The sequence below is a fragment of the Falco peregrinus genome, chromosome 6, assembly GCF_023634155.1.
Source record: "Falco peregrinus isolate bFalPer1 chromosome 6, bFalPer1.pri, whole genome shotgun sequence".
Classification (NCBI taxonomy): domain Eukaryota; kingdom Metazoa; phylum Chordata; class Aves; order Falconiformes; family Falconidae; genus Falco; species Falco peregrinus.
In genome coordinates, this window is record NC_073726.1 from 35,254,420 (window position 1) to 35,279,734 (window position 25,315).

Consider the following 25,315-nt stretch of genomic DNA (forward strand, 5'->3'; position numbering starts at 1 on the left):
ACAGTCAAAACACTACAGCTTATGGTTAGAGTGATGCTTCATAAAGCACAGATGTCCCTCAGGTCCTAAAGGTCTCTGTGATGTACATGTCTGCCTACAAGACGGCGTTTGTACCTCCACCGTCTGTCAATGGAGGTCTGTTCAATAAAGTTAACAGAACCTAAGGAGTGATTCAGAATATTCCAGAACAGATAAACCTACTCAGGTCAGCTGACAGTGACTAAAATACACTCAAAGTGTTGAAGATGTTGGTCAACCTTCAGGACAGCAATTGCCATTGCTGATGTCGCTAGAGTTCTCACCCAGCAGTGAACTGAGCCATAACTACCCATGACTTCTAGCAACAACCTCATTCTCTGTTCACTTGTTTACATGTGTATATTATCACATTGTCAGAATCTTTTTCAGCAAGACTTTTCCGTAAAGTTCCACTAAATTTTCTTACCACAAAACAGAACATGCAGCTGCTGTTTTCTTGCTAGACATGAACTCTTCTGCCACACCAGCAGAGACAAGCAATAAGGAATGTGTCCAGAACTGACATGGACATATAAGCAGAAAAGTGTGCAGTCTGTACAGAATTACTCAGAATAGTCATATGTACAAAATGCTGCAGGTGAATCTCATGACACCGAGTGGCTGGTTGGTAAAACGGCAGACGAAATTTAACACCAGTAAGTGCAAAGAAACATAAACAGGAAAAAATAACCATAACTACACATACACGGTAATGTATATAAATTAGCTGTTGCTCAGGGAAGAATTCTTGCAGTCACTGTGGACAGCTCTCTGAAAACATCAGCTCAGGGCTCAGCAGATATTCAGTAGGCAAACAAAATGTTACAACTGATTAAGGATAGAATAAAACCCAAAGCATTATTATGCCACAGAACAAACTCAAGCAAATAAACTTTGAGTACTGCAGGCAGTTGTGGCACCACCCCTCTCTTTCACTCAGTGTTTCAAACAGGCACTGTAGAACTTAAAAGGCACAGAGAAAGGTGGTAAGAACAAGAAAGAGATGGGAAGTGAATCCCACACAAGGGGAGATTAAGTACTTTTGAGTTCTGAAAAAGGACAGCTAAACCATCTATAAATTCAGGACTGGTACACAAGAAGTGAATGAAGAAAACCAGTCACTGATCGTCACAGCAGAAGAGGGCACCCAATGCAAATGTGGAAAAAATGCACTGAAGTAAACAACACACATAAGTAAAATACAAATCTTGTTGCCACCAAATGTCACAGAGAGCAAAGGCTTCCAACACAGACAATGCACATTCATAGAGAGCAGGTCCTTCAGCAGCTATTAAAACCAGTGGTCCATGTATAACTCCAGGTCAGAGTTACTGATAGCTGGAATCTAGGAGTAATCCTCCACTTTTTGTCATCTCTAAACTGGTCTCCATATAGGATACAGAAATATATTTCCCTCTGTGGCTGTTCTTACAATAAGCATGTTGGGGTTTTTTTAAAGACTGGAAAAAAATACTTCAGTGTGATCTAACACATAACTTGAAGACCAGCTCTGGCTGTGGGTCCCTTGCACAGTGCCTCTTCCTTGTGGATAATATGTTGGGGTTTTTTCTCCAGCTACAGTGACTGTCACAGCTAGACTCCAGGAAATAACTCATAATGGGTTCTTAATAAACAGGAAGGTGAGGTACAGATATAGAAATGGTAAAAACATCTCACCCCTCTGAAGGGTCTCACTTGTAATTCACACATATCAAACACCTGGCGTTAACTTCTTCACCTCAGTAATATTGACTGCAGCTTGGATGTGAAAGAGTAACACCTCCACAAGTCACAGTGGTGAAATACTTTTGTAGACAGTTTTATTTTGTTCTTACTCCACAGTTATGACAGCACTATCTCTAAAAAGTACAGTCATGCATTTCATCCTCCTCTCAGGTTAGATCCATGGACTAGCCACACATTAGTTGAGATGGTTCGGTCAAAAGGTTATTAAATGTTGTTGTTAGTTTTCCTTTGGATTATTGCAGTGAACAGGCTCACTGTTTAGCCAGAGATCACTAGATCGAACCGAAATGATACAGTAAAAGTGTGCAGGTGAGGGCAGGGAGGGAACAACTCTGTTCAGTAGGAACTCTCAGCTACACTGCATTACATACAATGCTAAACTGCACCCTGCAGTTCAGCAACATTATTTGAACTTGGTCTGCTGAACAAACAACACAGAAGTCCTTGGACCTGAAAGACAGCAAGTCTGAAGTGACTAGATGCCACAAAGCAGCCACTGAAGAAGAAAAAGATATGAAAATCTGTGGTTAAAAGTTGGTAGGGTAGGGGGGAGCTTGTCCAAGTACAGGTGACAGAGCTCAGTAAATACAGAAAAGCACTTCCATTTGTGTTTATTGTGATTGTTACAGCAGTTTAACTTCATTAAAGCACCTCAGCATCCGTAAATCTCTGCATTTGAAAGTAAGCATCTTCCAGAGCAGATAGATTCTGCAAGGAAATCAGTTTTGTTCTCTTCTGGACTTCCTGACATAGGTACTGCAAGGTATCATTGTACCGGCGAGTTCAATTAGGGAACAGACTATATAATTAAATCCATTTAAATAATTTAAATGCTGCTAAAGCACATATGTACGTAAAAAACAGTACTCAGGATACTTCTCCTTAGCCATCAACCTCTGATTAACAGGAACTATGAAACCAGGCAACTCTACACCACCAGCTGCACTATGATTCACTGATCCTTTTTATCCTTACAATACTTCATGGTGGTATAATCATTCCTAGTCATGTGTGGTTCATCAAAGTATTTTGTAGTAAAATCAAATGTTATAATGTGCCCTATTGTAACCATGCAAATTACAAATCTTCATTTCCATACCTAAATTATGCTTTCACCGAACTTTTTCCGCTGATCAAGCAGCTCTCACATACAACCTAGTTAGGCATTTCAAAGTTGTTTCACAGCAAGGAGACCCAAGCTTTCTGAGAGGTGGCTGTCTTCATCCCCTTCCACTTTCTCAAGCCTCTTCATGCGTTCCACAACAGTGTTATGAAAAGGTTTGCACTAGGTTCTTAACTCTAAGCTACCAGCGTATCTCCTCTGTATGCCTCACATTTCCTATGGCCAGAAGCTAATGTAACTTAACTTGGCAGACAAATTCTACAATACTTCCCATGGCAACTCTGAATGATCGGTTCTCTGTGGATCATCACAAGCCAAGTAATACAGAGACCAAGGAAAAGTTTCAAACTTTCTTTTTCTACACCAAGATATCATATTCCCACTGCATTCACCTTTCTGCTATCTTGGGGCCTATTAACTTCACATATTCATTGTTAGCCCTTTCCACAACAGATGTAATATTTTTAAGTAGAAAACTTACTAGATTTTACTCTATTTCTTAATCCTCTGCATATTAAAACTTTTTTAAAGTCAGGGTCAAAGGGTGACTGCAATGGGATTTTAGAATTGCTCACATTAACTGCCTAAATTTCCAGTTCAAACCAAATGGGTTTGGCTCAAGAATAAACATTAAACAGCACCAAGGAAATTAAAAGTATAACCTTCTGTGTTTGGGTTTTTTTGAACATTGAAAGGCAACACCACTCCACATTTTGTGAGTAAAACAGTAGATAACAATAAACCATACTAAGAATCACAGCCACATGGAGAACCCCAACTAAACCTCAAACTGAGGAAGGTCCCAGGTTCCAGAAGAAACCCCTGCTATTTACTCCATATGAAACAAAAGGAATAGAGAGGAAATAATACATATTTCTTTCCCAACAGGAACCAAAATCAAGAGTTTTGAAATTCAGGCACAAAGGCAAACATACACATTACATGCATCACAGATGCATACTCTCTGTGCAGGTAGATGGACAAATATTTGCATGAATACAACTTGAGCTTGGGACGATAGGAGGCTTCCAAACAAGGGCAGAATGCTACTACTACCTTTACTGGTGCTTATCACAGAAAGATGATATAATAGAAGTACTGTGGACTGAAATGTATCAGATATTCTCTGTGATCACTCCTCTCTTACTCTAGGCACTGCATATTTAACATACTTTAAACATACGGAGTTGCTAAGGATAATGAAGAGAAGCCAAGTCTGGGCAGCACTCATTTTCCATCACCTGAATCCAGTTCGCAAAACTTCAGTAAAACCAGGATAGTTATTCCTTTACTCTGGGGTAGGGGAGGAAGCTTATGTCTTCTCCGACACAGCAGTAGCCAAAAATATGTTTATGACTTTAAATGAAGCAACACATTTTATCACTCATTGACATTGCCACATACAGATTTGGGCTTCTCTTTGAATTACCTGGGTCAGACTAAAAACTATCAAACTTTCTCACCAGGTATAAATAAAAAAAAAAAAACCCCACAACTTTTTTCCCCATGGTATTTAAAAGGTAACAATGAACTTATTCCAGAACAGCATTATAATTTTTTATACATATAGGAACACTTTTCAGTAAAGCAAAGCATAGCATTATGTACTGTTGTTCAACCACAGAGTGTGATTTATTTAGTCAGAGGACTGGAGAATTACAAGAAACACATATGTGGTATGCAAAAGATTTGGTAGGTACACTTCTTTCTTTGAAATTAATCCATAGGAATCCACTTCCCTTCTTCCTCCTCCACCTTTTATTCCCTTCTTCTTTTATCTTTATTAACTAAGGTACTGCTTGCTGCACTGAGGATCTGAACTCTTAATTGGGGTTCCAAGCTGCTGTGACTACCAAACTATCCACTGCTCTAGGGGAAGGAAGGGTGAGAGGGAAGAAAGTGGGGGTACCCCCAGAGGTGCCCCCAGTGAATGTTAATAGCCACCTTTAGCTTCTTATCCCCTCCCCCACTGCAGGCATTTCAAATAAATGAAGTATTAAGTCTTCTTGTTCTGTTCCTCACTGCCACACAGCTCCACTGCATGCTGTGAAACAAAACGCATCGCTAAATATTTTTCAGGATAATCCACTGCAGGATAACTTTTGTTAATACACTTTAGGTCATTTATCCTCCAAAGAGAAACATAATCTGCTTTCAAATTATGCTGTTGCAAATAAGAAGATAACAGGCTCGGTTCTCATCTCTGGCTGCTCTTGCTATGTCTCAACAGCACGCATCAGCCAGAAAGCTGCCAGACAGGAACCGCAGAGAATCTCCTAGGGGTACCGTTTTAGTGGAACCAGGCCAATGCAGCTGGTTCTCTGCCACCTGTCCCCACCCCACTGCCCCAGGGGGGTGCCAGGCAATGGAGCCGCATGCCAGGCTAAAGCGGCTGAGCAGTTGCAGCAGCCTGCTACAAGATGGAATAAACTCAAGAATGAGACCACCATCTGCAAGATGGTTGAGAGCCACCCTGGCTATTCCCACAGCTGCAGTTTTCCCTGTGCAAATTACACCCTCGGAGAGTAGCAGGGAAGGACATGTGAAGCCAGCCTGTACCCTGGAAAAGCACATTTACACCATGAAGCTGTGCCATTCTGGCACCCGATAAAAAAAAAAAAAAAAAAAGTCTTCAGAAGAGGTACCTGAAGTGTGAAAGTATCCCACTGGAAGAATGAAATAGTCTTGGTAACCCTACAGACACCTTCATAGAGAAATCAAAAAGACTAGTTCCTTTACTAGTACAAATGGGGATAACACCACAAACCATAGAGCCTTTCATCTACTCCATGGAACAAAATACTGGGACAAAGGCAAAAATAAGATGGCATTTGTGCAGGTTTTCCAACACAAAAAAAAAAGATCAGGTACAGGCAAGCCTAAAAGGGTGAATGTCACAGACACCTGACTGTCTGAAAAGGAGGGGTTGGACTGGCAACAGTTGCGAACCTCTGAAATGAGTGGTTACTTTCCCACCACTGGCTATAAAAAGTGGGAAAAAATAAGCTAAATTCTTTGTTCCTGTATGAAAAATATGATTAAAACTTACCTGAACCCTGGAGGAGAGACTGGTCTATAAATAATAAAATTACACATCACTCTCCTCCCGCACGAATACAGTATCTGTCACTCAACTAGATGTCAACTAAGCCACCTGCCTCAGTAATCCATTTTCACTGCACAGAGCACAGTTACTATGGTAGGTATACAGTGTAACACTGGTTTGACTGACAGATGTTCAGGCTGGTGCAGGAATGTTCACCTTTATATTGTCCTGGAACGAGATACCTCCTACAGATTATTCAGCACTTCATTTATTTTATTTTTTTTTTTTTTATAGCAAGAGCTCTTATGGAAACATGTTAATGGAGTCTTGCTACTTCCTTGGATGTCAGAAAGCAGAATTCATGTTGATGCCAAGGACGGAGATTTAACAAATAACTTAATGAAGTCAAATGTGACAGCAGAACATGAGGCATAAGGAGACATGAAAGAATGTCGTACAGAAAGCAGAGCACAGCTCAAGTGTTCAGCCTTCACTATGAGTTATATTGTCATAGCACGTATTACTAAGCATATGCTCATTAGCACATGAAGGGAAAAGGATGTAAGAGTCTTGCCTATTCCATCTCCCTCCTTCCCCTGCCTGTAATGTAGGAAATGGGAGGAACTACAAGGACTTCACACTATTCTCCACTGAGCAAATGGCAGGAAGTAATGGAAAGTACTAAGAGTCTCAGACCTTTCTTCTCATTAGCCAGAAGAGACCCCAGATGAAGCAACTAAAGGCTGAACTGCTCTTGAAAGTACAGAATTGCAATTAGAATGCTGTTCTGACAACCATCAGACCAGGAATCACACATGCTGCCTCTCTCTCTGTTCTCTGTTATAGCAGGCAAGCCATAAACCCACAAACTAATGAACTGTATTGTGCTTTTCAACAGTCTTCTTGCTACTACATACAAACTTAAGTACACCACTGCCACCAGATACCTACAGGTGATCTTCCTAACCAAAACTGAAACAAAACGATGTTCCCCAAAACGTGTCTTTCAATTCAATAATGTTATTTGCAGAGTGCAGCTGGGAGTTTACGTTAATAAAACAAATACCACATTTGAATACTGCATGTACTACAAGTGCTGATGGAAAGCATTTTTTAGAAGAGTAAGCACAACACATGTACAGTGTTTTCCTAGTGCATTCAACTTGCAAATTCAACCAGAAATCAATAACAAGGGATTGCAAGTTTGCAATTTATTTTTTTAACAGATTCCCTGGCATATTCAGTTTAGCATGCATGCTGATCACATAGGGTTTTGTTTGTTTGTGGCATAGTTTGTAGCTATAGTATTTAAAAATTAATAAACTAGAAGTCATTTTCAATATACAAACCTGAAACAGAATGGCTAAACAAATATTGATGTGGTGAATCTGAGAAAGCTGTGATTTCTTTGGATTATTAATGATTTACATTAAATTACAGTTTCCCACTTAACTAAAACCATTCACAGCAGTAAGCACTGAACTGAGTAAAAGGTACTTGTAGAACCAGCCTTTCTACTGCTACTACAGAGAAGATTTCATACAAGCAAAAGAAAGCACAAACACACCTATCTACATTCATAAGTGTATGTGCTTTTCTAGCTCGATGTAACTGCATATCTCTCAACACATTCTTTGTAACATGCATTGTGTTTTGTTTGATGAAAGCCATTTTGGAGAAGGCAAGAGTGGGAAATTTGTAATGAAGATCAAAAATGAATGGATATCATTGTATCACTATGAGAGCAGCAATCCAGGACATCTTAAAATTAAATGTTGTAAGTCTGCATCGCACCAGACTTCAGAAATACGTCTGGTGAGCTTCCTGCATTAGCTGCTATCTGTTTATCAGATACACACGTGGCCTCCCAGTGGTAACTGATGGGCTAACAAAAGTTACATTTCAAGTATGGGGGCACTTAGAAAGTAGAGCTCAGCTCTGGAGCTGGACTAAATTCAGGTTGCAGAGGAAGAAAGCCACATTTTAATTGAGGACTAATTCTACTTTTGATAGCTAAATCGTTCTGCTGTAACTAATTTGCTCACCCACAAAGAATCATCTGGTGTATAATTGCTTCAATACTGATTAATAAATAATAACTGATGGAGAGACTTTGCTGGCAGTTAATAACCAGCAGCTGAAGAGAGGGCCCAAGGAAGAGCCTCAGGCCTTTAACCCAGGTAGTCATTAACTGACATAAAATGTCTGGTCTTGAGGTCATAACTGCTACTACATAAAGATATTAATACATTTTTCAAATACAGAATAATTTTCTAAAAGCTACAGGTGGAACTGCACAATAAGTGCAGACTTATTTTAGAGAGAACTGATGGTTTTGGTTTTTTCTCACAAGGAAAAAATGGCAGAACCCACTGGGGAAAAAGTTACTCAGAATATTCAAGTCAGCTCTTCAGTCTTCTCAGACTGATCACTGCACTGCAGATGAGGGAATGCCCAGCCCAGCTCTCCAGCATCTCATGGAGTCCTAAAAGCACTACACTACACCTCCAGTCATCTTGTCCTAAGGACAAGTATAAAAATATAGTCCCATAGTGCTGGACCTAAACTAACATGAGCTGTTGGACACAGGCTGATTCTGCTGACAGTCTGCTTTATGCAACTGTCCACTAGCCCTTCCTGGGCAAAAAAGATTTTTCACTTGTGCAGAATCAAGCCACTATGACTGCACATATACTGCACTGTGTATACTGCACATACAGATCCCATTTTTGAAACCACTCTATCTTTTCTTGTGACGCTGAGCCAAACTGAGTGAGCCTAAGAGAATTCAGTGCTGGGACATTCATGCAGGCTCTCTGCAAGCCAGAGAGCGCTATGAAAACAATAATTACAGCTCCTCCTCATTGCTCAGGATAAGACTTAACTGTACTGTAAAGTATTGAATTAAGATCTTTAGAAACCAGGAGCTTGTGATCTCTAATTACATCTTAGATAAAGTAAAAACAAAACAGCAGTGCAATAAAAGTTGGCCTTATTGTGGTATGACTCTTCTCGTAAGATCTTTCTTAGCCTCAAGGTCTTTCTCTGCATCATGACAAATCACTTGGCACTGATGACTCTACAGTAACATTTAATATCACTGAACCAAGACATACGCAGTTGTAGAGGTCTCTTCAAAAGTGTAACATGCACAGATTCAACCAGCCAGAGAAGTCCTACCCTGAGCAGCTGACCAAGCTGTGGTCAGGCCCCCATGCTGCCAGCCCTGCAACATATGCTGCAACCATTCTGGAACAGGAACAGCAGTAGCATAAGTGAGACTATGCAAAATTCTTTCAGCACTGCCTTCCATCAGCATTCCTCCTCCCACTCACCACCATCCAGCCAGATAGCCACTTCCTTTCACTGCTGCTCACTCCCATCTGCTCTGGTGCTGACTGCACTTGCTCTTCTGAGCCCTGCTCTCGCAATTCCACCTGACTCCTGTCACTTCCATGCACTTTCTTTTTTTCTTTTTAGCAGATACTCCCCTGATAAGAGCCAAACACTTTAAAGCTGCCAGTTGGCACTTTATTTCCATACCTATCTCCACAATCCATCCACAGCAAAAGACAAGAATGGTAGAAGATGAATCTCCCTGAAACATCTCTTTCCAGCAATGCATTCATCTCTGCTGATACACTGTGCTTTGTCGCCGAGTGCTCACTCCTTCCACTAGCGGAAAAGAGAAACAACTAGCAGGGAAAAAAAGGAATGAAAATAACATATGAGACAGTGAGAAGGCATGCAGGATATAGTGAGTTTTCATGTCAACCTGACAAAGCAATGAGAAACAGAGGATTTGGGGAATAGAAGTACAGTAAAAATGAATCCAGACAGGGCAAAAATAAAGTAACAATAGTAGAAAAAGGCCTGGTGGATTGAAAGCACAGATAATGATGCGACAGGCATTACAATCCAGCCAAATATATTTTGCTTTTAAGAATTACTGACAAAGAACATACCTAAGAGGTATGATGAGGAAACACAACATACAAGTTGAAGGAAGCAAGCATGTGAAGGTAAGTGGAGTTTTCTGCATTATTGCACTGTGCAAAGATGACAGTACACAGATCCCGTGATTTTCACCAACTACAGCTGGTACAACTGCTAGAGCCATACAAAGATCAGCTAAGCCTGCTTGTAAGGGCATCCCCTGCTCCCTCAATACAGCATTACCTCAGGCAGCACCATGGTAGACCTATGATGCTCCCTAGTCCACAGCAGCATAGATGACTGCACCACAGCTCTTGCTGCAGGAATCAAGCCCCTGCCCAAAGGCAAAAGCCGTTGGCAGTGATTTCCTGTAATCCCAAATGGATCTGAACAACACATTATGTACCTGTAATGCATATAAAATGTCAACTTTGCTTTCAAATTACCTGTTCTGGAAGGGATTCTGATGAAACCCACGTGGACTGAAGAACTCTGCTAATGATTCACATCAACTGGGCTGTGCTGATAGAAAAGCACTGCTTGTCTTAATTCCCCTTTCCAAAATTAATTTTAGTATATGAAATATAGAACATCTTCATGTCTGCAAGAATTATACAGGATATATCAAAATTACAATTTTGATTGGCTACTTAGGCTTTCCAAAAGTCAGTTTCTATTTATAACTTGATTTGTATTTGAATCTTACACTTAGGTTAAAATGAATTTTGAGGTCAATGACATTCTTTAAGAAAAACTGAACAGCTAACACTTAACCATTTTTAAGTTTTTTAATCTCACGGTTTCTTCTGTTGCTTGGGGAGTTTACCTACCCTCGGCCATAGCACTTTAAGACCGGTCAGCTGGAAGAGAGGTGAGATTTTATCATTAGTATGCTGTCAAAATTTGAAAGGACAGCCCTCTCATCCCAAAATGTTTTGTGAACCAAAATCAGGTTCATGAAAGTGCCAAAACAAAAGCAAAAGTATATGCTACCTGAAGTCTTTTAGGTGTTTCTCTACATGTCTACAAAATAAATAAAATATACATCGCATTAACTGAAGAAATATTCCCCCATGCAAGAAATGGCCGATCAAGATGTTTCAATATGGAGGTTTGTTAATTTTCCTGAATGTTGATTGATTTTTAGAAGCAAACTTGCTTCTGCCATACATTTATGTTCACTGCCATGGATATGTAAGCAACTCAATTTTAGTGAAAAAGTGGCTTTGCAGGAAACAAAGAAGTTTAAAATTGCATGTGCCAGAATTCGGATAATTTCGAATTCACCCAGTAGTGTCCATGAACACCTGGCATGGCAATAAAAAAAATAAAATAAAACACCTCAAAAAGCTGGAACACCTCAGCAATTCATCTGAATGAACATAGCTCTGAACTGAAGTCTTTGCTGTGAGTTCATGCCTTAAATGATTATCTTTCAACAAAAACTGCACAACAATTAAAGAAGATCAGATCACAAATGGACTGAAAAACAGCAAGATGTATTTAACCAATAACTCAGTGTAAACTATTTTGGTATTCCTGGGCATTAATATACCTTTGTGATAGAGGCATTATAAAAAAAGAGCTAAAACTCTACACTAACCAATTTTATGGGATAAGAGACTATCTCAATCTATGCAGGCTTTTGGTCTTCAAATCTTTATGAAGATTATGTAGTAATTTGCATAACTGTTGGCAAAGTTCTGTACAGTGGCACTGTCAAGCTAGTGCAGTATACGTATGTATGTCCTACATATGCTGAACCAACAGACTCAAGGTAACTGTCAGGCTCTAGTAGCCACAAATTCTTAACACATTAATACTTGGATTTTCTCTTCAGATTCCTGTTAAACCCAAAGTCTTTAGAACAGTTTTTCCAAACACAAGAACAGCAGAAAGTTACCAAATATTGCCTATAAGACACGAGTGTGCCTCTGTCTTCAGGGTATCAAACATACTCAAGCAGCAAAAGTCTGCAGGATACAAGCTCTACAAGAAAATTAGTTGAGTGGGCTGTATCTTTCAAATTAATGGTCCTGAAGGTCCATCCTGCCCGTTTCATGTACTTGCTTACACTGATGTTGGAAGCTGAACTGCTTGCAGCTGTTTCTCAGATGAGTCTAGGACATTTCAAAGTGAGATAAGAGGACAAACCTGCACACATTACACTGTATTAGAGCACAAGGAGCACAAGACCTCTCTACTACAGCATACACCAAAAACTTCAGTCTTATTACACTTACAGGAGAATCTCAAGTAACCAGTGTTTTCTAAAGCTGAAAAATACCAGGCCATTCTTACCTTAAGATTAAATCCTTCAGCAGGTGGAGTATATTACAAAAAATCCTCAACTCCTACACAGACAAAAGTCTGTTTCAGTAGTGGTTGATAGGGAGTAAGAGATGGCCTGATACCTCATCCTGTTCTACTGGGCCAGTGAACACTCCTTTTTATCAGACAGTGTAGTGATAGGACAAGTGGTAACAGTATTAAACTGAAAGAGGGTAGATTTACATTAGACATTCTTCACAGTGTGGGTGGTGAGACACAGGAACTGGGAACAGGATGCCCAGAGAAGTCACAGATGCCCCATCCCTGGAAGTGTTCAAGGCAGGGTTGGATGGGGCTTTGAGCAACCTGGTCTAGTGGAGGGCATCCCTGCCCATAGCAGGGGGGGTGGAACTAGATGATCTTTAAGATCCCTTCCAACCCCAACCATCTATATAACTCTATGACTATTACAACAGCCAGAGGCAACCAATTCCTTATCCCAACAGCAATCCCTCTTCTACAGATAATTAATCTGCTGGTATCAACACTAAGAACCAGGCATCAACTTCTCCCTCCTTACTTCTTTGCCTTGGCACTTGTGAGATCCTTTTCTAAGTGAACTCACTGAACTAACAGAAAAAAAAAAAAAAAAAAACAACAGGAAAAAAAACCAACAACCCCACAAACCCAAAGGCTTTCTGCCATCACAAGTAACCACGAAGACTGCAAGCATGGCCTCAGCAGTTCCCATATCCTCACACTCAGGTTAAAGCACCTCAGAGAATCACTTCCTAGCCACGCTTCCTCCTCCTCTCCTTCATGGGGCCAGAGGGTAACGTCATAGTCTGCTGGCCATGGTACTGAAGGGCTGGAGAGGAGTGAAGGGCCCCCAGTGTCAGACCCTTACCCAGCTGTTGGAGTGATAAAACCAAGACTTATTTCCTGATCACTTCAGCACAGCCTAAACGAGGGTCGCCAATGCGGAGGGCCATCCTGGTTCCACCTTCCATCAGCACAGCCTTGAATTCATACCAGGGCTCTGGCAGTCACATAAAGCGCTGGATCAGAACTGATCTAGTTGAAAACTTACCACACTCTCATTTATTTGTTCAGGTCAGTTTTCAGTCAGATCATACGGCTATACAGAGCTGAAAGCTGGCACAAGGAAGGCAAAGAATACCTTTGGCTCAGAGAAAGTGGGATCAGCTACCTCCACAGCAGATCAACGCTCAGGCTAGCTAAAAGCGGTTATGGAGACGTTTCCTGACCTGATCAGCCATGGAAGGCAGGGATGCAGTCCTTCCCATGCCCCCAGGCTAGAGCACAAAATCATACAACATTTGCAGAAGTATAAGGTAAACACCCACTTTGCTTAGGCACCCAGCTTAAGCTGCCACCTAGCCCTCTGCTTCCAGAACTAGCTCTGTTTTGTTACTCACAGTAACTATGAAGGAAGGGTTTCTCTGTATGTTCACCTGAAAAATTAAGATGATGATGCCATGAAATATCCTGTTAAGCTGACAGCATTTCTCATGTACGTTTGGCTTGTTATATAGTTCTGAGCTTGATGTTTGTAAACAAAACCAAAACTGACATAAATAAAGGATTTTCTCTGTTTTTTTCATGGCGTAACTCCTGGAACCATGCCGTATTTGGAAACGACAGTTCCAGAAAGTTAGTGCTTCCATCAACAACAGGAAGCTGACAGGTTGTAAAGTCCTGCTCCTGAGAAAGAGATCTAAGATAAAAATTACTTTATCAGCCTCCTGAGCTAGCACACAGCATGCCAAGGGGCATGCCAGTACTGAAAGGAGACTGGAAACCCTGCCAGTATTACTGCTTTCTTTTAATAAATAGTCTCACGAACACTGGTATTAAAAAGGCTACAGGAAAAACAAGAGAAAACTTCCCAAGAAAATGGAACTGAAATGAAATAGCATATTTAAAAGCTTAAAATTTCATCAGATACCCACACTTACTAAGCTAACTAGTTACAAAAATCATCAGAAAAACCCAAAAATTTTAGACAAACCTTCAGAAAAGGTCCCAAACAATGCACACTATCATTGAATAAACTGGCAAATTTTAGGAATGCTCATCAAGGAAATACTTTAAGTACTCGATGCTATGCTCCATTACAAAAAGTGAGGGTTTTCAAAATAATGAAATGTATTTCATACAGCATAAGAAATACTTACAACTACTCCACTCTTGGTGACAGTTTCCCGGTATGTAAAATTGCATACTGCCCAAGCTAGGTAATATGTGGACATGAGAGGGGTCTGTGAAAAATGATCGGTAACCCATCCATCTTCTTCAAAAACAGAAGTTTCAACCGGCATGTTGGACAAAGATAAGTAAGTTGCTTGATGCCTGATGCTGATTTTGAAAGTGGCCTTGTAGATGGGCTCATCAAAGCAAGGAAAGGCTTTTCTGGCATGAGTAGGAGAAAACTGCGTAACACCAAGAAACCTAGAAAAGAAGCAAACAAAAAAAAAGAAAGCAATTACTGACTGCGCACAGCACTTGATTCACAGATGTACCAAATAAGACATTGCTTGACTACTGCGGTTTAAAGGTTGAAAAAACCCCAAACTGTACAAAGTGTGCAGTGTGGGAACACTGCTTTATCACTCTTGCTACCTGTATGACTATGCAATTGATACAAAGTAATAGTCTACAAATTTCCTACAAATTTGCAGACACAACCGTTTAACATCAGTTAGATGTTAAATAAACAATCCCTGGCCTTGAATCAAACTCCAGGTTCTAGCACTTTTGTTCATCAGTATGTGAAACAAGTTAGCCAATATCGGTTACACAGTGTAAAACAATCACAGCCCTCTGTTCAAAAGAGGATTTCAACAGCCTTCAGGGAGTTCACTCTGCCCTGAGACATCGACAGGGCACTTTGCCTTCCTTTGGGTATGACAACTTACGGTCACATAGTACACTCAAGAGGGTCACTGTTTTCCACTGCTGATTACTTCCCTACCAGCTGCATGTAGGTCTGAGACACAGTATTACACAAAACTGCTGTGACCATACAAGTCCAAAAAACCGTCCTGTGAGCTTTGCAGAATTACAGGATCATAGAATGTTTGGGGTTGGAAGTGACCTCTGGAGACCATCTAGCCCAACTGCCCTGTTAAAGCACATTCACATATAGCAGACTGTAAAGGATCGCATCCAGGTGGGTTTTTAATATCTCCAGATAAGGACTCCAAATACAAGCAAATGATTAAACAAGCACAGAGTAGTTCACCCATCTTCTACATGTGCTTTTTTCTGGCGTACTTTATAGACAACAAATCAATGTTCTCAGTTAATGGCTCAAATTATGAAAAGATATCTGAAGGAAGAAAAGATATTTATTATGCCACTGTACAGAATGGGAAGAGTTTAGTTCAACAATAAAATCTGTAACTGTTTTCTTTGGAACTAAAGAGATTTTAATCCAGATAGAGAATAGGAAGCTTCCTGGGTAAGACTTGTATTTACACACCTGGAGAAAACCCATGTGGCAACGATCTCTACGCAAAACAAGAAGCCACACTTAAAAGCCTGCATTATGGAGCTTGATAAGGATATTTTCTGGAGGTATGCAGGATGAGAAAATTACTATAAGCCAACTAGGTAACTGTAAAGGTAGCGCATATGTAGGCTTTTTGAGTGGTATTGATTCATGTCTCACTTTCCAAGGTTCCGTCAGTGGAAATAACTATGTGATTTCAGATACCAGGTAAAAATTTATCAGAATTTTAGCGGTTGACTAATCATCTGTTATTCCTCTGAGGGAAGAAGGTGGGAGGATAGATTTGATATAATGAAAATGGTGGCACCTATATTAATCAGTCTATAATCATTATTCTGCATTATGATACTCTCTTAATGCCAAGGGAGAAAAAATAGGTAGCCCATAATAAGAAAATAAAGTATCTAATTAATTTTTTTCTAAAACATCTTGGGTTTTATACAAATTCTGGAGCCTCATTTTATAAAAAAAAAAAAAAACAAAGAAGAAAAACTTCTTGAAATGTTACACTTTTATCTTGCTATAGTGCATCCACACGTGATAGACCTAGATAGATATTTTCCAGTGAAATTATCACCTCTTTCAAATAAGGCTAGTTTTTTAAAGACCTGAAAAATTTTTCCACCACTGAAACAGTTAACATTGGCCTTTTGCCTAAAATAAAAAGTCTTATTTGGCTAGTATTTATTGAAGAAATTCATCATAGCGCATTTTTCTTGTCTCATTATAAAACATGGATTACTAAAATCATAATTCTGCATAAGGTTGCTAAATATAAAGTAAAAAGTTGGTGCCAGGTATTCCAATGTTAATCCAAGAAAATTCCATATTATCAGTGGATTTGCACTAGTGCAACTAAGCCAAATCAGCCAATTAAATGAAGCAAAGCAACTTAATTTATATGCAAAGTATTTCAAGTGGACCTGATTCTGCATTCTAGGCACACTCTAAACAGCTACAGACATCAACAGAAGCTTCAAGTGAGCATGGAAAACTGTACTGTCCTGCTATTAATAAAGCAAGAACAATGAACTTTCCTCTGCAATTAACAATTTCAATGAGCTCCGACACACATGTAAATGCATACTTAGGGAATACAGTATATATTCTGACACTCTCTAAATAAGGAAGCTTTTTTTTTCCTACTTCTCAGAGGTCTTATCAGTAGTCTTTTAATATTTGTTATGTGTTATGTTATCAAAACAATCCCTTCAGCAGGCTAATAAAACCTGGTAAATGCTGCATCTTCTGTATTCTCACAGATAGATAGATATGTCCACACACACATATCGGGGCAAACACTGGATGGTCAATATTTCATACTAAAAATACATCAGCTACCAATAGCAGTGGTATTTATAACATGTGCATTACCATCAAACATCAATTTGCTTGTTGTGCCAAACAAAAGCAAAACAAAGTTATAAATTGCTTCCCAAAGACTAAACCCTTACACACATCTTTAAAAAACAAACAAACAAACCAAAACCGAAACATTGTCTATGTTTATCTATTTCTCTCTATGTTAGGAGGAAGAAACAAGCAAAACGTCTAAAGCATGCCAAAAGTGAAGAGCAGGCTGAGTATTTCATCCATCTCTCTACACAACTCCCTGGGCACTGACATTTTTATCTCCAATTCCCCAAAATATCACTATAAAAAAGTTGTACTTCTGGGAATGACAGGCTTGCAGCCTGTCTTCTCAGCGTACCCACGGCAGTAATTTGCCGGTGTTTTAATTCCACTTTATCTATTAAAGGAAGACATGTGTTTCCTCAACAGCCTATCTATTTTGACATCTTAGTTGTGATAAGATGGAAGAATATGTCTGTTTGTTTTGTCTATGTGATGTAAGATCTTTTTTTCCTTTTCCTTTATGCCAAAGTTTGATGTTCATTTAAATTATGCGTGCATATTCTTATGGTACTCCACAGTAGCTCTGTATTAAATGCCTGTTGATTACTGCCAGTAAATTCTGGCACATAATGCAAAGCAAATTTGTAGCATATCACTTGCACTTTACATTTCAATTAAAGTAGCAAAGATTTCAGTAAGAAAATAAGTACTTTTATGCAGCTATCAACATTTCAGGCAGATTTACGACTTTCACCTGTGAAGACCAGAGAAAATTAACTAACTTTAGGAAAAAAGAATATAAAGTGAAGGCATTACTATGTTTTTGAAGCCTCACAGTTAGCCAGTTATTCACTCCTCATGTACAACAAAAGTGAAAAATGATGGTTTAGAGCCTTTTATAGCAACTGGTACTCCAGCGAGGTTGCTGTATTTTAATTGAATATAAAGATGTCAAGAAGCTAAAGCCCTGCTGGAACATCAAAGTCTCTTCAGAGCGTGAGAGAAGCCTGTCTAACATAGTAGAAGCCGTCCATGTTTAAGGACAGCAAATGGTTATAGGTATTACCTTAAAAATTGGTTATTAATCAAAATGCAAATTGCTACACTGCAAGAGCATGCTCTGAACAAAGAAGTTCTCTGGTTTAGAACATGTATTATTTCCTTATACTATAGTGAGTCGTTAAGCCTGTGACAGTTGAGAAAGAAAAATAGTACTTCTATTAAACACCTGTAACTGTAACCATGCATTGATTACAGTCTTAAAAACAACTTTTTACTGAAAGAAATATAAGTGAGCTGGTATGAGGAAAAAAAAATGCCACTGATTTCAACAGAACAATGCTACCTTACCCAAGGTAAGGATCTTGTCCAATATGGCTATATTCAAGTGTATCAAAAACAAAGCAACTTGTATCTGAAAAGTTACACGACGAGTACTGGGAAACAGCACCTTCCACCCTGTGTCTTAAGCTACCTTGATTATTCAAAAAGTGAGTAGGCCTTTTGTTTTTTAAATCATAACTGAGGCATTGGTATGTAAGTGTAGTACAGTAACTCTGGAGAAATGTCACTGCCACACCTGACAGCTCAATTATCCCTATACAAAGTCTAAATACACAAGAATAATAACTGCTTGAATAATTTCTTGGGTTTGTAAAGTGAATTATACCCCCTGCTGCTAACAGTATTTTGTTTTTTGATTTGCCCATTTCCATACAGGTCTGTAAGAACTCCTAATAACCCTAGTCATTCGCTCCTCTGTGATAAAAGGTATTTTATCTGCATCTTTTCCTACAACCATGCCATTATCAGATTTCCAGTTTATTTCACTGTGAGGACAAATCGCACAAACGGAATTTCAATTCCGCTAGCAGTTCTAACATTGGGCTGTTTAAAAGTGTCAGTAATCATAGTAAGGAAAGTATGTTTTAATACAAGGGCTGTTGACTTAGTTGAATTGGTGAGCGCTCTTTTTCTGTCTGACTTATTGTTTGCCCGGTTCTTCCAACTGTAAACTTTTCACTTCACAGTATCAAACAGTAAGAGAAAACCTGCCTACTGCACAGACGTTTCAAGAAAGGACAGCTTAAAAACAAACTAATTCTAAAATGATAAACTGCACCAGAACTATCAGGAAGCCCATCCCATCCTTCTTTTCTGTTACAAAGCCTGACTACGGGTAGAAAACTACTTAAAAAAATTTAAAAAATGCCTCTGTACCTGCCTAAATGGGGGTCTCCACAGCGGGCCTGCCTACCTAACAAGGGCCTCGACAGGGACCCAGGGGCTACAGTAACAGCAGCACATAGAGACCAAGATCGAGCCCCACTCCGCAGTAAGACAGTGGAAGCTGACCAGGTCTGCCCTGTCACAGGGTGTAAATCTGCAGCGACTCAGTTGCAGCAAGTGGCGTAAACGTTTTCACCTTACGGGAAGTTACATCCCAGCACCTTTCTTTGCAAATAATAAAATAGAACCAGGGCAGCCGAGAAGTTCCGCTCCCCTGCACGCTGCTGCCTGTAACCTGGCACGGCTGTGTCACAGGAGGGCACGGGGAGCCGCACACAGAGGGTGTTTATCAAGCAGACCCGCAGCCTCCGTGCCGGGCGGGGTGCTTTACTCGTGCCACCCCTGGAACTTCGCCCCTTACCACCGCCCGTCTCCCACCCGCGCTGGGGCATCTCCTGACGCGCCGGCTACAGCCTGCAGCCTTCCCCGCCCGAGGCGGGGCGGCCCGGCGCAGCGCTCCGCTCGCCCGGCCCCGGCTAACCCCCGGCACGGCCCGCAGTCGCCCCGCAGCCGCCCGCCCGAGGCAGCTCCGCCCGCCGCCGGCGACGCCGGGCCTGCCCCCGCTCGCTGCCACACACCCCTTCAGCCTCGGCCGCCGCCGCCGGCCGCCCTGCAGCCGCTCTCCCGACACCGGCCGGCGGCGCGGAGCGGATCAGGGCTCGCGGCGCCGAGCGCCTCGGCAGCCCCGCCTTCCCAGCGCCGGCTCTCGGGAGCGGCCGGCCGGTGGAAGGGACGCACGGCGCGACAAGGCGGCGGCCGGAGCCGAGGCCAGGCCTGCGCTCCCGCACCGGCCGGGCGTCCAGCCGCGCTGGCGGCCGTTGGGGCGGGGGCCACTCCGCACCCCACAGCCAGCCCGGCCCCCCCTCCCGGGAGCCGGCCGGGCACCTCGCCCCTCAGCGCGCCGCGAAGCCCGCGGCCTCCCCCGCCTGGCGGCGCCGCGGCCCGCCGGGTCCTAGCGCCACCCCGCCCGAAGTTCAGCGCGGGCTGCCGCGGAGGGGCGGGGGCCGCCAACTTCGGCCCGAGTTGAGCTGAGGCGACGCGGCCGCTCCGCTACCTTCTCTCGCCGTGGAGGACGTAGGAGCTGCGGAAGAAGCCCAGCAGCTCGTTCTCGATGAGAGCATTGTAGATGATCTTGAGGTTGTAACTCCTCTGCACCTCCAGGCTGCGGTTGAGGACGACGACGAAGACCTGAGTCTGGGGGTAGAGGAAGGAGCGGGCCACCCGCACCCCGCCGGCCAGCTTGTCCTCGGCCACGCGGACCGCCTCGATGTGCATGCGGTGGGCGTGCAGCACGATGTAGCGGCTGGCGTTGCGCACCTCCAGCTGCACGTTCACCTCCCCGCTGAAGGTGAAGTTCTCCATGAAGGCGCTCAGCATCAGGTTGTAGTGCAGCGGCCGCAGGTGCCGCGGCAGCCGCGGCCGGGCCCAGGGCGGCAGCTCCCGCCGCCGCTGCCACTCCTCCTCCTCCTCCTCCTCCTCTTCCTCCGCCGCTTCCCCGCCCCGCACCTCCTCCTCCGGCCGGCCGGGGGGCTGCCCCGCGCCGGGTGGCTGCCGGGCCGCCCCCGGGAGGCTCCCGTTGCCGCCGGCCCGCGGCGGGCCGTCGGCGGCGGCGGCGCCGCACTCCTCGAAGCGGACGCTGAGCAGCACGGCGATCATGGTCACCGCCAGCAGCGCCAGGATGGAGACGGCGAAGCCCAGCACCAGGCGCTTGTGCACGGCGATGTGCCGCTCCGTGGTGCGGGGTCTCGGCCCCGCTGCCTCGGCCCAGGGTCCCGGCGGCAGCCCCCGGCTGCCGTTCCGCAGGGCGGCCTCCTCCTCTATCATCATGGGGGTGACAGGCGGGCGCTTCTCCCGCTTCTCCTCCAGGGCCATCACGGCAGCGCCGCCCCCGCCTCCCGCGGGGCCGCCGCCACCCGAGGGGGCCCCGAGAGCATGGGAGGCTCCGAGGCGGGGGGGAGGGGGGCTCGGCCCGGGGGGGGGAGGGGGTCGCGCCGCCGCGCCTCTCACTTCCCGACGAGCCGCATCACCCTGGCTGCCGGCAGCCCCACCGGGGAGCGGCCCCTGGCCGAGCAGGACGGGACGGGATCGGGCAGGAGCCGGCGGCGGCGGGCGCTCCCCGCCGTCCGGCCGCCGGGGCCGCGCCGCGCAGGCAACTTGTGCGGCTTCTGCGGGGCACTTCAGCACATGCCGCCGAGCGCACCTCGGCGCCAAGGGGGAGGGCTCTGCCGCCCCGGCACCCCCGCTAGCGCCGCCGCCCGCAGGGAGCTCTCCTCCCCCCGCGCCCCGAGCCGCCCGGGCCGGGGTCGGGCTCCGTGCCCGGCCCCGGCAGCGCCCGAGCCATGCGCGCCCCGCGCCGCCGCGCAGGTCGGCCCCCCCGCGGGGCTCGCCGGGCACCGGGGGCGGCGGCACCGGACAGCGGCGCCGGGCCGGGCCCGTCCTTCTCCTCCGCCTGGCGGGGCTGGCTCCGGAGAGTCACTCCTCGCGGCTCCTCTCGTGCTTTGCCTCTTCTGCTCCTGCAGGTACGACAGCAATCTCCCGGCTGGCTCGGGCAGAGCCGGCTATATATAGGCACCGGGGAGAGGCGAGGGAAGGGAAGGGATGGGATGGGAAGGGGGGGAGAGGCGGGCAAGCCCCGCCGCCCCTCGGCTTCGGCGGCTGCTCCGGCTGCCGGCGGTGACGGCGGCGCCCCGGGGGAGCGGGCGGGGGCGGGAGGCGGGGGCGACGCGGGGACGAGGGAGGCTCTTCTCCGGGGTGTCACCCGCGGCGGCTCCGGCGGGGAGGCCGGCGTGGCGGCGGCGGGAGCCCCGGCCGGGGCGAGCGGAGGGCGGGAGCCGGCCGCGCCGGGGACGGGGACGGAGCGGCTGCCCGGCTGCAAAGCCTCCGGGTCGCAGGACTCCCCGGGATTATACGCGTGTGAGTGTGCTCGCCACACAGACAGCGAACGCCGGCACTGTGTCACATTGATACGGACTTAATAGAGCCGCCGACCACGCGTTTGGACGATAGCGCTGTCATACTAACGCGGGGATGGAGCCGAAAACGGGATAAACACTCCTGCTTAAATCGATAGGATTAATACGCAGAGAAAAATCCACTCTCCAAGTGTTGGCTGGGACTTCTCCGAAATCCCCCTGCCGCCACTCGCCTCTGCTCTCCCTCCTGCCCGCGCTGGACCCCGCTTCTCAGCTGGAGGGATTTAAGGATCTGTTCCATGCTGCCCGGGGTCATGCGCCAGCCCGTGGCTTCAGTAGCCCCAGGAGTGAACCCCGGTCTGGGAAACCGAATTACAGAATGGGAACCCGCTTCTTCCAGCTGCCCCCAAAGCTTTGTACATAAGGACTGCAGAAACACAGAATTAATGTGCACAGCAAGGATCTAGATCAATGTCTGGAAGCATCCCTGTTCCCCTTACTTTGCTTGCATACTTCAAAAACTATCACCGTTCATTTTCTTTTTTGAAGTTCTTTAGCTCCAATCTTTTAAGCAGTTACAGATGTGTTTATCCATGTCATTCAGTCCCGTAGAATCTATAGGAATATATGCTGTACGTCAAGTTAAATGCGTACATAACAATTTGCAGAATAAGGGCCTTATTTTCCATAGTGAAGAAAAAAGAAGGGGGAAAAAAAACCAAGTCCTACACTTCTTTCATAAGCAAAGCAAATCTGCAGGGTTTCATGAAATGTGATATATTAGCTATTTTACCTCCCAAAGGAAGGCCTGATCTCTGTTTTCCCTGAATCTACTACGTCTTCTAGAAATGTTAACTGACTTTGCACGCTGTTGCAGAATACGAATGATCATTTACTGACACTCAAACCAGTTTAAGTCTAAGGAATGCCAGTTTATAAGGAGTTTAACCAGTGTCCTTATATATTTCCTTATATATTCCTATACAGGGATTATGCACAGGTCTGCTCTCCCTGGAGGAAATTGAGCCTTTATTTTTATCTTGCAGCACAGTCTTGTAATCTTAACTATTCTTAATGATAAGTATACCAACACACTTGTTATTTGTGCATGTCCTCAGAGGACAAAGATTTTGCTCTGTAACTAGTGTTCCCACATATTTACTGTGGCGTTATTTGGCTGCCCACCTGTTATAACAGGCAACAGACCAAAGAACAAAAATGTTATATTATGTGAAAATAACCTTCATTATTTCTTGACTGAAGTTTGAGGCAGAAATGCAGAAAACTATTGCTATGTGATTTGGAGGAGGGGGAGGAACCCAAAACAAAACAAACAAAAAAAATCCACAAACAAACCAACACAGCAAAAGAATATCCAGAGCTACAGGTTTAAAATGTCAGTTTCTATATGTTTCATTAAACCCTTTAAAAGTGGGCACAAAAGAAGTGCCTGAGTGCTCTTAAGATTTTGTGTGCAGGCTGTCAGTATCAGGCATTAGTAAAATAGGCAGTTTCCCTCTATCGCTTTCTGCACTGGCTTCTAAATTATGTTTGTTCCCATCAGCAGAGCAGGGAGACATTCAGGCAAAGATGTGCTTCAAGAGTTGAAATAGCCTGGAATATTGTGGAAGAGTTTGAGTGTCATTTAGAAATATTTTTAATCACATTTTAATTAAATACAGTTGAAGAGCTAGACCTTTCACAGGTTAAGGTTTTTGCGAAGCCTTTGAGTGCCAGGCAGCTTGGGATAACCAGCGCTGCCACTTCTAAAGAGGGATGTACAGCTGCGTGTGACAGCACAGGAACATCATTCTGGCCGTCTCGATATACAAATAACAAATAGATAACCCTGCATGCTGAGATCTTCCAAAAGCAGCTAAGGGAATCAGTCACACAACTCAGCTTTGACAATATTAGTCTATAAATTGACAGGCCAGTATCAGAGAGGGTATGTAAAAGATTTAAAGTGGATGCTAGTAAGAAGCCATGAGGCTAATACCTTTTAAGCCAAGTTGAAATAGCACAGTCAAAATACTGGAGCAAGGCATGAGTGACGGGAGTTAAGGCTGTTTATATTCACCTCCAACTTTGGTCCCATTACTCAAACAAAGCATCAAGAGGTTTGCAGCCACCTTCCACTCCTCCTTGGGCTTCTTGTCAGTCTGGAGACTTACGATAAGAAGGTGCTGCTAGGTACTGTGTTAAATAGCTCATGTGCCTGGACTCATCCATCATTCTAAAACTGCACATTACTAGATTAACTTCTTCTTCATATTAGTAATGATGGGTTTCTAAAATGTAGCTTGACCAGATACAGGTCAAGGGAGGTATTAACTTATTAATTTGTTCTCAAATGCTGCTTTCTGCAAGTAGTTCTTTGTACAGATTGTTATATATAGCCATTTTGATGAGAATTTACAAAGGCATGCAGCTCCCGAGAAACAGTTTGTATACATCTGGGAAAAATTCTTGGGTTTTTTCATTTGTCCACAGTTATAAGCGTAGACATGGATTTCCTGGGTATTGCCTCTGAAGCTTGCAACTCCTTTGGTCTTTCTGCAAAGACTGTTGGAAAATACATCAGATCATAGATCGTTTTTTCAGCAAAATCCTCATAATGACTCCCAGTTGTTCAAAACTTCCCCTAGGCCATCAACATCTTGTATGCAATCTCGTTTTATGAGCTTATAGAATAGGGTTTCAGTTACTCATACAAAATAAAAGAGCATGTCTCACCTTAACTGAATTGCTATGGAGATGGTCCTCCCTAGACAAGTATCAGAAGAAACATTGATAAACTTCAGACAGCACGGTTTCCATTTCTATACCAGCTTATACTGTGGCCAGCAAAGAGCTGACGAGGGACCCCCATAAAGCTGTGGGTTTTGTTACGTTAAAATTGCACACAAACACCTCTCAGTATTCACACCAGTGCTTTACAGTCTTGGAAGAAAAGCTCTATAAATGAGCAACCTTATTGTATATCATGCAGCTGGGTACAGTTCATCCAAATGGGGGATCAGCACATTCCAGTTTTCTGAGGCTGTCTAACTTTTTCTGCTTCTTAACCTGAGTGACCTGTC

At 43.9% G+C, this 25,315-nt stretch overlaps 1 protein-coding gene across 1 annotated transcript in view; it reads right to left on the minus strand.

Moving 5' to 3' along the window:
• The window catches only part of TRHDE (thyrotropin releasing hormone degrading enzyme), a 214,214-nt gene extending 192,332 nt beyond the window's left edge, over nucleotides 1-21,882 (minus strand). The window contains exons 1-2 of the mRNA XM_005242046.3: nucleotides 20,375-21,882; nucleotides 14,339-14,612 (exon numbers count right to left, since the gene is read on the minus strand). Of these exons, the coding sequence (XP_005242103.2) occupies nucleotides 14,339-14,612; nucleotides 20,375-21,192 (1,092 nt within the window). The 5' untranslated portion in view covers nucleotides 21,193-21,882. The remainder of the gene's footprint in view (nucleotides 1-14,338; nucleotides 14,613-20,374) is intronic.
• Nucleotides 21,883-25,315: the final 3,433 nt, after the last annotated feature.